Source organism: Physeter macrocephalus, chromosome 14 (genome assembly GCF_002837175.3).
Source record: "Physeter macrocephalus isolate SW-GA chromosome 14, ASM283717v5, whole genome shotgun sequence".
Lineage (NCBI taxonomy): Eukaryota > Metazoa > Chordata > Mammalia > Artiodactyla > Physeteridae > Physeter > Physeter macrocephalus.
In genome coordinates, this window is record NC_041227.1 from 49,959,811 (window position 1) to 49,973,941 (window position 14,131).

Here is a 14,131-nt window from a genome sequence, read left to right on the forward strand (position 1 = left end):
TTTTAAAAGAAAAGAAAAGAAATGAAGTTCTGGTTCATGTTACAACATGGATAAACCCTGAAAACATGATGCTGAGTGCAAGAAGCCAGACACAAAAGGTCACATACTGTGATTCATTTATATGAAATGTCCAAAATAGGGTAATCCAGAGACAGAGAGTAGATTAGTGGTTGCCAGGGGCTGGGGGAGGGGGGAGTGAGGAGTGACTGCTTGATGGGCCTGGGGTTTCCTTTGGGGGGATGGAAATGCTCTGGAACTAGATAGAAATGGTGCTCACACAACACTGTGAATGTAACAAATGCCCCAGAATTAGTCACTTTATAATAGTTAATGGTTAATTTTATGTCGTGTGAATTTTACCACAATTAAAATACACACAGGGGCTTCCCTGGTGGCGCAGTGGTTGCGCGTCCGCCTGCCGATGCAGGGGAACCGGGTTCGCGCCCCGGTCCGGGAAGATCCCATATGCCGCGGAGTGGCTAGGCCCGTGAGCCATGGCCGCTGAGCCTGCGCGTCTGGAGCCTGTGCTCCGCAAAGGGAGAGGCCACAACAGTGAGAGGCCCGCGTACCACAAAAAAAACAAAAACAAAAACAAAAACAAAACAAACAAAAAAATACACACAGAAAAGAAGAGCAATGAGGATAAGATCACTTCAACCAACAAACAACAAAAAAGCTTTCAATCAGGAAAAAAATTCAGACACATAGAGAGGAGAAAAGACTAGAATCATGAACGCTGATATACCCACCATGTAGATTTAATCATTATTAACATGTTGCTACATTTGTCTTTTTTTCTTTGTTTCTTTTCTTTTTTTTTTTCCATGCCATGCAGCTTGTGGGATCTTAGTTCCCCAACCAGGGATCGAACCTGTGCCCCCTGCAGTGGAAGCACAGAGTCCTAACCACTGGACCACCAGGGAATTGATGGAGTGTTTTTTTAAAAAGTTACAGAAATCATAACATTTCACTCAAATATTTTAGTTAATTTTTTTACATGCCTGCAATACCATTATCCCATCTAACACAATGAGCAGTCATTCCTGATGTTGATCTAATTCCCAGCCCATTTTCAGAGTTGGAGCAACTGAACCAGGAAACAAAGTAAGGCTCCTCGTGTGTTGCATTTGGTTGTTGTGTCCCTTGAGACTCTCTTAATCTATAACAGTCTCTGTCCCACTTTTTTTCACCCTGCCATTGAATTATGGAAGAAAAACAGGTCAGTTGTTCTGTAGATAACTAAGTTACTCCGGCTGTAATCCTGCATTGATTTGTATGATTTCTATGACAAGTGTGTTCCATATCTGTTTGGCTTATCGTCATATCCTCGCTAACCAGTATCAGAGGTACCCAATAGGTGGATGATGAGTGAATAAATCCTCATTTTACAGATGAGAAAACTGAGGCTCGAAGAGGTTCTATAACTCAAGGCATACTCTCAATCATGGTGGGGCTGCAACTCGGACCCAGAGCTGCCTGATTCTAAACCCAAGCTCTTTTGTCCTCACCAGCCACCCCAGCTGCAGGAACCACACAACACTGAAATGGCTGGCCTGACTGTTCCTGTCTCTCTATTGGACGGTACACATTAAGGCTATGACTTCTTATCAACATTTCCCCAGGGTCTGGCTCAACACAGGTGATCATTAAATGATGAATGAATAAACGAATGACCAGCAGGACACCCCCTCTGCCCACCATGTCCCTTTGTTTGCATTATGGTGGTCAGCCTCCAAGATGCTCCCCAACTATACCTCTTGGTATTCACACCCCCATATGTTCCCCTCTCACACTGAACAGGGCTGACCTGTGTAACCAACAGGATACTACAGAAATGATGCAGTGTGACTTCTGTGGCTAAGTCATCAAAGATGTTGCAGCTTCTGTCTTGCTCTCTTGGACCATGTGCTCTGGGTGGCCCACTGGCTGCCATGTTGTGAGGCCAGTCAAGCAGCCCTAAGGAGGATCTGTGTGATAAGGAAGTGAGGAGTCTTGCCCACAGCCATGTGAGGGCGCCATCTTGGAAGCAGCTCTTCCAGCTCTAGTCAAGTCTTCATATGACAGCAGCCCTAGATGACATCCTGACTACAGCCTCGTGGGAGACCCTGAGCTACTCAGCTAAGCTGTTCCCAAATTTTTAACCCTCAGAAACTGTGAACGTTTGCTGTCTTAAGGGACTAAATTTCAGGGTAATTTGTTACGCAGCAGGTGGTGACTAATACAGGGGTCCTCACCTTGGTGTGTAGGTCTTTGTCCAGCTGCTCCACAGTCTTCTTCCAGTCATCCTCATTGGCCATAACCCTGAATAGTATGCCCTGAATCGTCTCATTCAGCTCCATCGCCACTGCATCCAGGTCAGCCCGGCTTGCCTTGCCTGCCAGGGAGCTCCTGTCGGCTTTCTAGAGAGAGATGGGACTCAGGGAGGCAGGGCTGCTGGGGTGGGAGCAGGAAGAGGCTGGGGGAGATCAGACCACTTTGGTCAGTTTTTCTAGTTTGGGACCCTGGATACCCAGCCTTGGCTTAAATTCAACCTTGGGGTCTCTGTTGGCTCAAACACAACCATTAGATAGAAGCCAAGGTTTCCTGTGATGGAGAAGTTGGGGCATGGTTTTTAAATTCACATAAATTGTCACAAACTCTAATTCAAAAAGATACATGCACCCTATGTTCATAGCAGCACTACTCACAATATCCAAGATGTGGAAACAACCTAAATGTCCATCAACAGATGAATGGATAAAGAAGTTGTGGTATATATATATACAATGGAATATTACTCAGCATTAAAAAGAACAAAATAATGCCATTTGCAGCAACATGGATGCAACTAGAGATTAAATGTCCATCAACAGATGAATGGATAAAGAAGTTGTGGTATATATATATACAATGGAATATTACTCAGCATTAAAAAGAACAAAATAATGCCATTTGCAGCAACATGGATGCAACTAGAGATTATCATACTAAGTGAAGTCAGAAAGAGAAAGACATACCATATGATATCACTTATATGTGGAATCTAAAATATGATACAAATGAACCTATATATGAAACAGAAACAGAATCATGGACATAGAGAACAGACTAGTGGTTGCCAAGGGGGAGGGGGTTGGGGAACGGATGGAATGGGATGTAACTATTATATATAGGATGGATAAACAAGAAGGTCCTACTGTATAGCACAGAGAACTATATTCAATATCCTATGATAAACCATAATGGAAAACAATGTTAAAAAAAGAATGTATATATATATATATGTATATGTATAACTGAATCACTTTGCTGTACAACAGTAATTAACATAACATTGTAAATCAACTATACTTCAATTTTAAAAAATTGTCATTAATCCTGAGTTACTGAAAATAGGAATTGATGGAACAACTTTTGAGAACTTCCCCCAAACTTTCTATATGATAAAGGTGGAAGGACACTCCGGAAGTCTGCCTGCCTTTGTCTTGGCTGGATGATTCCATTTCCCTGGTGGGAAAGCTGGGCTCAGGATGGGGGAGGGGGTGGGGGAGAGGAATCTCTGCTCACTCACCTCTTTCAGCTCCTGCTCCATCACACTTTTGTCTGCCTTGTACATTTCTAGGTTTTTAATCTGAGAATGGACAACCTAAGAACAGAAGCAGAGGGCATGTCAGCTATCCTTGGAAGTCCTGAGGATAGCCTCTACCTCCCACATCCACCCTAGGAAGGGACAATGAGGCCAGGTGGACAGCAGGCGGGGTTGCACATTGGAAGGCTTGGGCTCCAGTGCCCAGATCAGAAGGGAAGGAACGTGGGACTTGGCAAAAGACCTCCCCTTGGAGGTGGCCTTACAGAACTACAGGTGGCTACACAGGAAAGGAAGGAAGACCTGAGGAAGGAAAGCATAAACAAACACTGATGCTTTGGGTCCCTAGATGTTTAAGACAAGTGCATCTCTTCTGATCTGTAATGGGGTCCCCGTGAGAATGACATAGTCTATTCATCCACCAAGCACTTATATGCCACACATGCTGTGCCCCAGGGTCAGGGGAAAACCTTATTTCCCATCCCCATGACTCCATGAAAAACCAACTCCCTGCATTAATTCTGCCCTCTCTCCACTTATTGGGCCCTCCCTATGACAGCAGCAGCCAGCTAACCTGCTTGGGAAGAGCCTCACATCCAATGGGCCATGTCCCCAGAGGGTAGGGTCACTCCTCCTCCAAAGCTGGAAGCAGGCTTCTACTTCTCCCTACATATCTGGTCTCCCTATTACCCTCAGAAACAGAACCCCCAACTTTTAGCTGGCATCTGGCAGACCAGAATCATGACTGTATTTTGCAGCCTCCCTTATAGCTTGATGTGACCACTGAGGTGTAAATGGAAGTGGGTCAATGTCCTCTTCACTGCTGGCTTGGAAGCAGAGTTAATGACTGGAGTGCCAGCAGCCGTCTTGGACCATGTGGTGACCTTGTGAATGGAAGTGACACACCATGGAGTTCAATACCAGCTCTGAGTTTCTTGAATGTAAAAGAGAGATACACTTATGCCTTAAGTCAGTTATTTGGGAGTTTTATGTTATTCAAAGATGAATTTAATTGTTTTTTTTTAAAAAATATTTATTTATTTATTTTGGCTGCACAGGGTCTCAGCTGCGGCATGCGGACTTCTTAGTTGCAGCAAGCATGCAGGATCTAGTTCCCCGACCAGGGATCGAACCCAGGTCCCCTGCATTGGGAACGCGGAGTCTTTACCCACTGGACCACCAGGGAGGTCCCAAGATGAACCTAATTCTATTTAATGCAAAGCTCCTTCACATCCACCTTGCCCCAGATGGGTCTCAAGGTCTAGGATGGACGGTGGAGGTAATGGAAGGGAGATCCTGCTTCATCCACGTGTCAGGCTGCTTCCTCCAACACCACATTAGCAGGGAGCTGACCTTTTGTAGTCATCACGCCCAACATTAACACTTAGATCCCCACTTGGCTCTTCCTAGTTAAAATCTAGAAATAAAGAGGAGCTGAGAGCCTCTAACTTCCACTGCCATGGTAACCTGCGTACTGGGTTGACTAATGTCCTCCCCAGAATTCATGCCTGCCCAGAACCTGTGAACATGGTCTTATTTGGAAATAGATCTTTGCAGATGTAATTAGTTAAGATGAGGTCATACTGGATTAGGGCAGCCCACATGGATAAGGAGGCCACGTGAAGATACAGATATACACACAGAGAAGAAGGCCACGTGACAACAGACACAGAGATTGAAGTGATGCGTCTATAAGCCAAGGAACACCTGGAGCCACCAGAAGCTGGGAGAAGCCAGGAAGGATCCTCCCCTAGAGGCTTCAGAAAGAGCAAGGCCCTGCCAGCACCTTGATTTGGGGCTTTTAGCCTCCAGAACTGTGAACGAGTACATGTCTCGTTTTAAGCCATCCAGTTTGTGGTCATCTGTTACAGCAGCCGCAGGAAACTGGTACACCCACTAAGTGGCAGAATCGGGATTGAAACCCAGGCCTATCCAACCACAATAGCAGGCTGCCTCCCAACTGGCTGGTTACTCTGCCTGAATCTGTTTCCTCCTAGTTCAAATGGCATTAACACCACTCCTGTCCCAAAGATGCTGAGGGGACTAGAAATGGCATTTTCCTAGGAGAGTTGGCATTTGATACACATCAGCTGTCTTATCCGTCTCCTCCTGCACCAAGCCAGAGCCTTGGATATAATAGTTTGTCCCAAGAATGGCTTTGGAATGCAGCCTCTGGCTTATAAAAGACACCTGTCCACTCGCAAAGGGCAAATAATGTTTTCACATTATTTGAGTCAGTAAGAAAGAGTTCTATCCTCACTTATTTTCCTGCTGGGTTCTTAGTGGGAAAAACCCCAAGAGGAGCACTCTAAGGTGATGGAAACATTTCCATCTTGATTGGGTGGTGCTGACATGGGTGTACCAAGAGGAAAAAATTAATCTAGCTCTTACACTTCAGGTCTGGGCATTTTACTGTGCGTAAAGCATACTTTCATTAAAAGCAAACAAATACTACCATTCCCCCGCAAAAAACACATAAGGGCTTTGGCGCTGTCCATCTTGTTGACTGCTGTATCGCTGGGCCCTGGAAGGGCGCCTGGCACACAGTGAAGGCTCAATGACGTTGGCTGAATGACTCAGGGAATGAATGGGGATTTCTCGTGCCACCTGTTACGTCTAGAACATTTTCTCCCAGGCATCCAGGTAACGCAGTAACAGTGGCGTTTCCTCTCTAGTCCCAATGTTGTGACAGAACCAGGGCAGAGGTGTCTGCCCTCCCTCCTTCCTCTACTGGAAGGGCTCCACGAGGCTGCTGATCTCTTGCAGCCCGTGTTCATTTAAGAACTATTTAATGAATGTATGCGTTTCTCCTTTACAATAAGGAGGGTAAGCCCAAGGAGATGAGAATGAGGGAAAAGGGAGTGAGGCAGGAATGAAGGAGATCAATAAAGAGGGTGTGTTCCAGCCAAGACATGGAAACAACCTAAATGTCCCTCGACAGATGAATGGATAAATATGTGGTACACATATACAATGGAATACCGCTCAGCCATAAAAAGAATGAAATAACGCCATTTGCAGCAACATGGTTGCAACTAGAGGTTATCATACTACGTGAAGTCAGAAAGAGAAAGACATACCATATGATATCACTTATATGTGGAATCTAAAATATGATACAAATGAACCTATATATGAAACAGAAACAGAATCATGGACATAGAGAACAGACTAGTGGTTGCCAAGGGGGAGGGGGTTGGGGAACGGATGGAATGGGATGTAACTATTATATATAGGATGGATAAACAAGAAGGTCCTACTGTATAGCACAGAGAACTATATTCAATATCCTATGATAAACCATAATGGAAAACAATGTTAAAAAAAGAAAGTCTTTTTTTTTTTGTGGTACGCAGGCCTCTCACCACTGTGGCCTCTCCCACTGCGGAGAACAGGCTCCGGACGTGCAGGCTCAGCGGCCATGGCTCACGGGCCCAGCCGCTTCACGGCATGTGGGATCCTCCCGGACCGGGGCATGAACCCGTGTCCCCTGCATCGGCAGGCGGACTCTCAACCACTGCGCCACCAGGGAAGCCCGCAGGTGAAGTCTTAACCACTGTGCCACCAGAGAAGCGCCCCCTCAAAAACTTTTAAACCTACAGAAAAGTTGCAGAAATAGTCCAAAGGACACTCCTATATCCACTGAAATTCACCAATTTTTAACATTTTGTCATGTTTTCTTTTTCTATACATACGTATGTGTGTTTTTTTTTCTGAGCCATTTGAGAGTTAATTGCAGACATCACTATATATCACCCATACAAAAACTTAAACATAGAATTACCATACGACCCAGCAATTCCACTCCTGGGTATCTACCCAAAGAAGCTGAAAACAGGTGTTCAAACAGAAATTTGGGGGCTTCCCTGGTGGCGCAGTGGTTGCGCGTCCGCCTGCCGATGCAGGGGAACCGGGTTCACGCCCCGGTCTGGGAGGATCCCACATGCCGCGGAGTGGCTGGGCCCGTGAGAAAAAAACACACAGAAATTTGTACATGAATGCTCATAGCAGCATTATTCAAAAGGTGGAAATAACCCAAGTGTCCATCAACAGAGAACAAACAAACAAAATGTGGTCTATCCATTTGATGGAATATTACTCAGCCTAGAAAGAAATGAAGTTCTGGGACTTCCCCGGTGGTCCAGTGGTTAAGACTCTGCCTTCCAATGCAGGGGGTGCGGGTTCAATCCCTGACTGGAGAACTAAGATCCCACATGCCGTGCAGTGTGGCCAAAAAATTTTTTAAAAGAAAAGAAAAGAAATGAAGTTCTGGTTCATGTTACAACATGGATAAACCCTGAAAACATGATGCTGAGTGCAAGAAGCCAGACACAAAAGGTCACATACTGTGATTCATTTATATGAAATGTCCAAAATAGGGTAATCCAGAGACAGAGAGTAGATTAGTGGTTGCCAGGGGCTGGGGGAGGGGGGAGTGAGGAGTGACTGCTTGATGGGCCTGGGGTTTCCTTTGGGGGGATGGAAATGCTCTGGAACTAGATAGAAATGGTGCTCACACAACACTGTGAATGTAACAAATGCCCCAGAATTAGTCACTTTATAATAGTTAATGGTTAATTTTATGTCGTGTGAATTTTACCACAATTAAAATACACACAGGGGCTTCCCTGGTGGCGCAGTGGTTGCGCGTCCGCCTGCCGATGCAGGGGAACCGGGTTCGCGCCCCGGTCCGGGAAGATCCCATATGCCGCGGAGTGGCTAGGCCCGTGAGCCATGGCCGCTGAGCCTGCGCGTCTGGAGCCTGTGCTCCGCAAAGGGAGAGGCCACAACAGTGAGAGGCCCGCGTACCACAAAAAAAACAAAAACAAAAACAAAAACAAAACAAACAAAAAAATACACACAGAAAAGAAGAGCAATGAGGATAAGATCACTTCAACCAACAAACAACAAAAAAGCTTTCAATCAGGAAAAAAATTCAGACACATAGAGAGGAGAAAAGACTAGAATCATGAACGCTGATATACCCACCATGTAGATTTAATCATTATTAACATGTTGCTACATTTGTCTTTTTTTCTTTGTTTCTTTTCTTTTTTTTTTTCCATGCCATGCAGCTTGTGGGATCTTAGTTCCCCAACCAGGGATCGAACCTGTGCCCCCTGCAGTGGAAGCACAGAGTCCTAACCACTGGACCACCAGGGAATTGATGGAGTGTTTTTTTAAAAAGTTACAGAAATCATAACATTTCACTCAAATATTTTAGTTAATTTTTTTACATGCCTGCAATACCATTATCCCATCTAACACAATGAGCAGTCATTCCTGATGTTGATCTAATTCCCAGCCCATTTTCAGAGTTGGAGCAACTGAACCAGGAAACAAAGTAAGGCTCCTCGTGTGTTGCATTTGGTTGTTGTGTCCCTTGAGACTCTCTTAATCTATAACAGTCTCTGTCCCACTTTTTTTCACCCTGCCATTGAATTATGGAAGAAAAACAGGTCAGTTGTTCTGTAGATAACTAAGTTACTCCGGCTGTAATCCTGCATTGATTTGTATGATTTCTATGACAAGTGTGTTCCATATCTGTTTGGCTTATCGTCATATCCTCGCTAACCAGTATCAGAGGTACCCAATAGGTGGATGATGAGTGAATAAATCCTCATTTTACAGATGAGAAAACTGAGGCTCGAAGAGGTTCTATAACTCAAGGCATACTCTCAATCATGGTGGGGCTGCAACTCGGACCCAGAGCTGCCTGATTCTAAACCCAAGCTCTTTTGTCCTCACCAGCCACCCCAGCTGCAGGAACCACACAACACTGAAATGGCTGGCCTGACTGTTCCTGTCTCTCTATTGGACGGTACACATTAAGGCTATGACTTCTTATCAACATTTCCCCAGGGTCTGGCTCAACACAGGTGATCATTAAATGATGAATGAATAAACGAATGACCAGCAGGACACCCCCTCTGCCCACCATGTCCCTTTGTTTGCATTATGGTGGTCAGCCTCCAAGATGCTCCCCAACTATACCTCTTGGTATTCACACCCCCATATGTTCCCCTCTCACACTGAACAGGGCTGACCTGTGTAACCAACAGGATACTACAGAAATGATGCAGTGTGACTTCTGTGGCTAAGTCATCAAAGATGTTGCAGCTTCTGTCTTGCTCTCTTGGACCATGTGCTCTGGGTGGCCCACTGGCTGCCATGTTGTGAGGCCAGTCAAGCAGCCCTAAGGAGGATCTGTGTGATAAGGAAGTGAGGAGTCTTGCCCACAGCCATGTGAGGGCGCCATCTTGGAAGCAGCTCTTCCAGCTCTAGTCAAGTCTTCATATGACAGCAGCCCTAGATGACATCCTGACTACAGCCTCGTGGGAGACCCTGAGCTACTCAGCTAAGCTGTTCCCAAATTTTTAACCCTCAGAAACTGTGAACGTTTGCTGTCTTAAGGGACTAAATTTCAGGGTAATTTGTTACGCAGCAGGTGGTGACTAATACAGGGGTCCTCACCTTGGTGTGTAGGTCTTTGTCCAGCTGCTCCACAGTCTTCTTCCAGTCATCCTCATTGGCCATAACCCTGAATAGTATGCCCTGAATCGTCTCATTCAGCTCCATCGCCACTGCATCCAGGTCAGCCCGGCTTGCCTTGCCTGCCAGGGAGCTCCTGTCGGCTTTCTAGAGAGAGATGGGACTCAGGGAGGCAGGGCTGCTGGGGTGGGAGCAGGAAGAGGCTGGGGGAGATCAGACCACTTTGGTCAGTTTTTCTAGTTTGGGACCCTGGATACCCAGCCTTGGCTTAAATTCAACCTTGGGGTCTCTGTTGGCTCAAACACAACCATTAGATAGAAGCCAAGGTTTCCTGTGATGGAGAAGTTGGGGCATGGTTTTTAAATTCACATAAATTGTCACAAACTCTAATTCAAAAAGATACATGCACCCTATGTTCATAGCAGCACTACTCACAATATCCAAGATGTGGAAACAACCTAAATGTCCATCAACAGATGAATGGATAAAGAAGATGTGGTACATATATACAATGGAATATTACTCAGCATTAAAAAGAACAAAATAATGCCATTTGCAGCAACATGGATGCAACTAGAGATTATCATACTAAGTGAAGTCAGAAAGAGAAAGACATACCATATGATATCACTTATATGTGGAATCTAAAATATGATACAAATGAACCTATATATGAAACAGAAACAGAATCATGGACATAGAGAACAGACTAGTGGTTGCCAAGGGGGAGGGGGTTGGGGAACGGATGGAATGGGATGTAACTATTATATATAGGATGGATAAACAAGAAGGTCCTACTGTATAGCACAGAGAACTATATTCAATATCCTATGATAAACCATAATGGAAAACAATGTTAAAAAAAGAATGTATATATATATATATGTATATGTATAACTGAATCACTTTGCTGTACAACAGTAATTAACATAACATTGTAAATCAACTATACTTCAATTTTAAAAAATTGTCATTAATCCTGAGTTACTGAAAATAGGAATTGATGGAACAACTTTTGAGAACTTCCCCCAAACTTTCTATATGATAAAGGTGGAAGGACACTCCGGAAGTCTGCCTGCCTTTGTCTTGGCTGGATGATTCCATTTCCCTGGTGGGAAAGCTGGGCTCAGGATGGGGGAGGGGGTGGGGGAGAGGAATCTCTGCTCACTCACCTCTTTCAGCTCCTGCTCCATCACACTTTTGTCTGCCTTGTACATTTCTAGGTTTTTAATCTGAGAATGGACAACCTAAGAACAGAAGCAGAGGGCATGTCAGCTATCCTTGGAAGTCCTGAGGATAGCCTCTACCTCCCACATCCACCCTAGGAAGGGACAATGAGGCCAGGTGGACAGCAGGCGGGGTTGCACATTGGAAGGCTTGGGCTCCAGTGCCCAGATCAGAAGGGAAGGAACGTGGGACTTGGCAAAAGACCTCCCCTTGGAGGTGGCCTTACAGAACTACAGGTGGCTACACAGGAAAGGAAGGAAGACCTGAGGAAGGAAAGCATAAACAAACACTGATGCTTTGGGTCCCTAGATGTTTAAGACAAGTGCATCTCTTCTGATCTGTAATGGGGTCCCCGTGAGAATGACATAGTCTATTCATCCACCAAGCACTTATATGCCACACATGCTGTGCCCCAGGGTCAGGGGAAAACCTTATTTCCCATCCCCATGACTCCATGAAAAACCAACTCCCTGCATTAATTCTGCCCTCTCTCCACTTATTGGGCCCTCCCTATGACAGCAGCAGCCAGCTAACCTGCTTGGGAAGAGCCTCACATCCAATGGGCCATGTCCCCAGAGGGTAGGGTCACTCCTCCTCCAAAGCTGGAAGCAGGCTTCTACTTCTCCCTACATATCTGGTCTCCCTATTACCCTCAGAAACAGAACCCCCAACTTTTAGCTGGCATCTGGCAGACCAGAATCATGACTGTATTTTGCAGCCTCCCTTATAGCTTGATGTGACCACTGAGGTGTAAATGGAAGTGGGTCAATGTCCTCTTCACTGCTGGCTTGGAAGCAGAGTTAATGACTGGAGTGCCAGCAGCCGTCTTGGACCATGTGGTGACCTTGTGAATGGAAGTGACACACCATGGAGTTCAATACCAGCTCTGAGTTTCTTGAATGTAAAAGAGAGATACACTTATGCCTTAAGTCAGTTATTTGGGAGTTTTATGTTATTCAAAGATGAATTTAATTGTTTTTTTTTAAAAAATATTTATTTATTTATTTTGGCTGCACAGGGTCTCAGCTGCGGCATGCGGACTTCTTAGTTGCAGCAAGCATGCAGGATCTAGTTCCCCGACCAGGGATCGAACCCAGGTCCCCTGCATTGGGAACGCGGAGTCTTTACCCACTGGACCACCAGGGAGGTCCCAAGATGAACCTAATTCTATTTAATGCAAAGCTCCTTCACATCCACCTTGCCCCAGATGGGTCTCAAGGTCTAGGATGGACGGTGGAGGTAATGGAAGGGAGATCCTGCTTCATCCACGTGTCAGGCTGCTTCCTCCAACACCACATTAGCAGGGAGCTGACCTTTTGTAGTCATCACGCCCAACATTAACACTTAGATCCCCACTTGGCTCTTCCTAGTTAAAATCTAGAAATAAAGAGGAGCTGAGAGCCTCTAACTTCCACTGCCATGGTAACCTGCGTACTGGGTTGACTAATGTCCTCCCCAGAATTCATGCCTGCCCAGAACCTGTGAACATGGTCTTATTTGGAAATAGATCTTTGCAGATGTAATTAGTTAAGATGAGGTCATACTGGATTAGGGCAGCCCACATGGATAAGGAGGCCACGTGAAGATACAGATATACACACAGAGAAGAAGGCCACGTGACAACAGACACAGAGATTGAAGTGATGCGTCTATAAGCCAAGGAACACCTGGAGCCACCAGAAGCTGGGAGAAGCCAGGAAGGATCCTCCCCTAGAGGCTTCAGAAAGAGCAAGGCCCTGCCAGCACCTTGATTTGGGGCTTTTAGCCTCCAGAACTGTGAACGAGTACATGTCTCGTTTTAAGCCATCCAGTTTGTGGTCATCTGTTACAGCAGCCGCAGGAAACTGGTACACCCACTAAGTGGCAGAATCGGGATTGAAACCCAGGCCTATCCAACCACAATAGCAGGCTGCCTCCCAACTGGCTGGTTACTCTGCCTGAATCTGTTTCCTCCTAGTTCAAATGGCATTAACACCACTCCTGTCCCAAAGATGCTGAGGGGACTAGAAATGGCATTTTCCTAGGAGAGTTGGCATTTGATACACATCAGCTGTCTTATCCGTCTCCTCCTGCACCAAGCCAGAGCCTTGGATATAATAGTTTGTCCCAAGAATGGCTTTGGAATGCAGCCTCTGGCTTATAAAAGACACCTGTCCACTCGCAAAGGGCAAATAATGTTTTCACATTATTTGAGTCAGTAAGAAAGAGTTCTATCCTCACTTATTTTCCTGCTGGGTTCTTAGTGGGAAAAACCCCAAGAGGAGCACTCTAAGGTGATGGAAACATTTCCATCTTGATTGGGTGGTGCTGACATGGGTGTACCAAGAGGAAAAAATTAATCTAGCTCTTACACTTCAGGTCTGGGCATTTTACTGTGCGTAAAGCATACTTTCATTAAAAGCAAACAAATACTACCATTCCCCCGCAAAAAACACATAAGGGCTTTGGCGCTGTCCATCTTGTTGACTGCTGTATCGCTGGGCCCTGGAAGGGCGCCTGGCACACAGTGAAGGCTCAATGACGTTGGCTGAATGACTCAGGGAATGAATGGGGATTTCTCGTGCCACCTGTTACGTCTAGAACATTTTCTCCCAGGCATCCAGGTAACGCAGTAACAGTGGCGTTTCCTCTCTAGTCCCAATGTTGTGACAGAACCAGGGCAGAGGTGTCTGCCCTCCCTCCTTCCTCTACTGGAAGGGCTCCACGAGGCTGCTGATCTCTTGCAGCCCGTGTTCATTTAAGAACTATTTAATGAAGTGCGCTGTGTACAAAGCCCAGCTCCTGATCCTTCCAGGGTTCACTTTTTTTTTTTTTTTTTTTTTTTGTGGTACGCGGGCCTCTCACTGT

The 14,131-nt window shown here is 45.6% G+C and overlaps 2 protein-coding genes across 2 annotated transcripts in view; both read right to left on the bottom strand.

Annotated features, from left to right (window-relative positions):
• Positions 1 to 1,946: 1,946 nt before the first annotated feature.
• Positions 1,947 to 4,533, bottom strand: LOC114487748 (uncharacterized protein C16orf96-like). Its single transcript, XM_028499675.1, has 2 exons — positions 3,551 to 4,533; positions 1,947 to 2,399 (listed from the first exon to the last, which is right to left on the bottom strand). The coding sequence occupies exons 1-2, from the start codon at positions 3,593 to 3,595 to the stop codon at positions 2,178 to 2,180; spliced, it is 267 nt and encodes an 88-aa protein (XP_028355476.1). The 5' UTR covers positions 3,596 to 4,533; the 3' UTR covers positions 1,947 to 2,177.
• Positions 4,534 to 9,751: 5,218 nt separating this feature from the next.
• Positions 9,752 to 14,131, bottom strand: part of LOC102996928 (uncharacterized protein C16orf96) — a 22,474-nt gene continuing 18,094 nt past the window's right edge. Inside the window, 2 exon segments of the mRNA XM_028499763.2 lie at positions 9,752 to 10,204; positions 11,230 to 11,304. Of these exon segments, the coding sequence (XP_028355564.2) occupies positions 9,983 to 10,204; positions 11,230 to 11,304 (297 nt within the window). The 3' untranslated portion in view covers positions 9,752 to 9,982.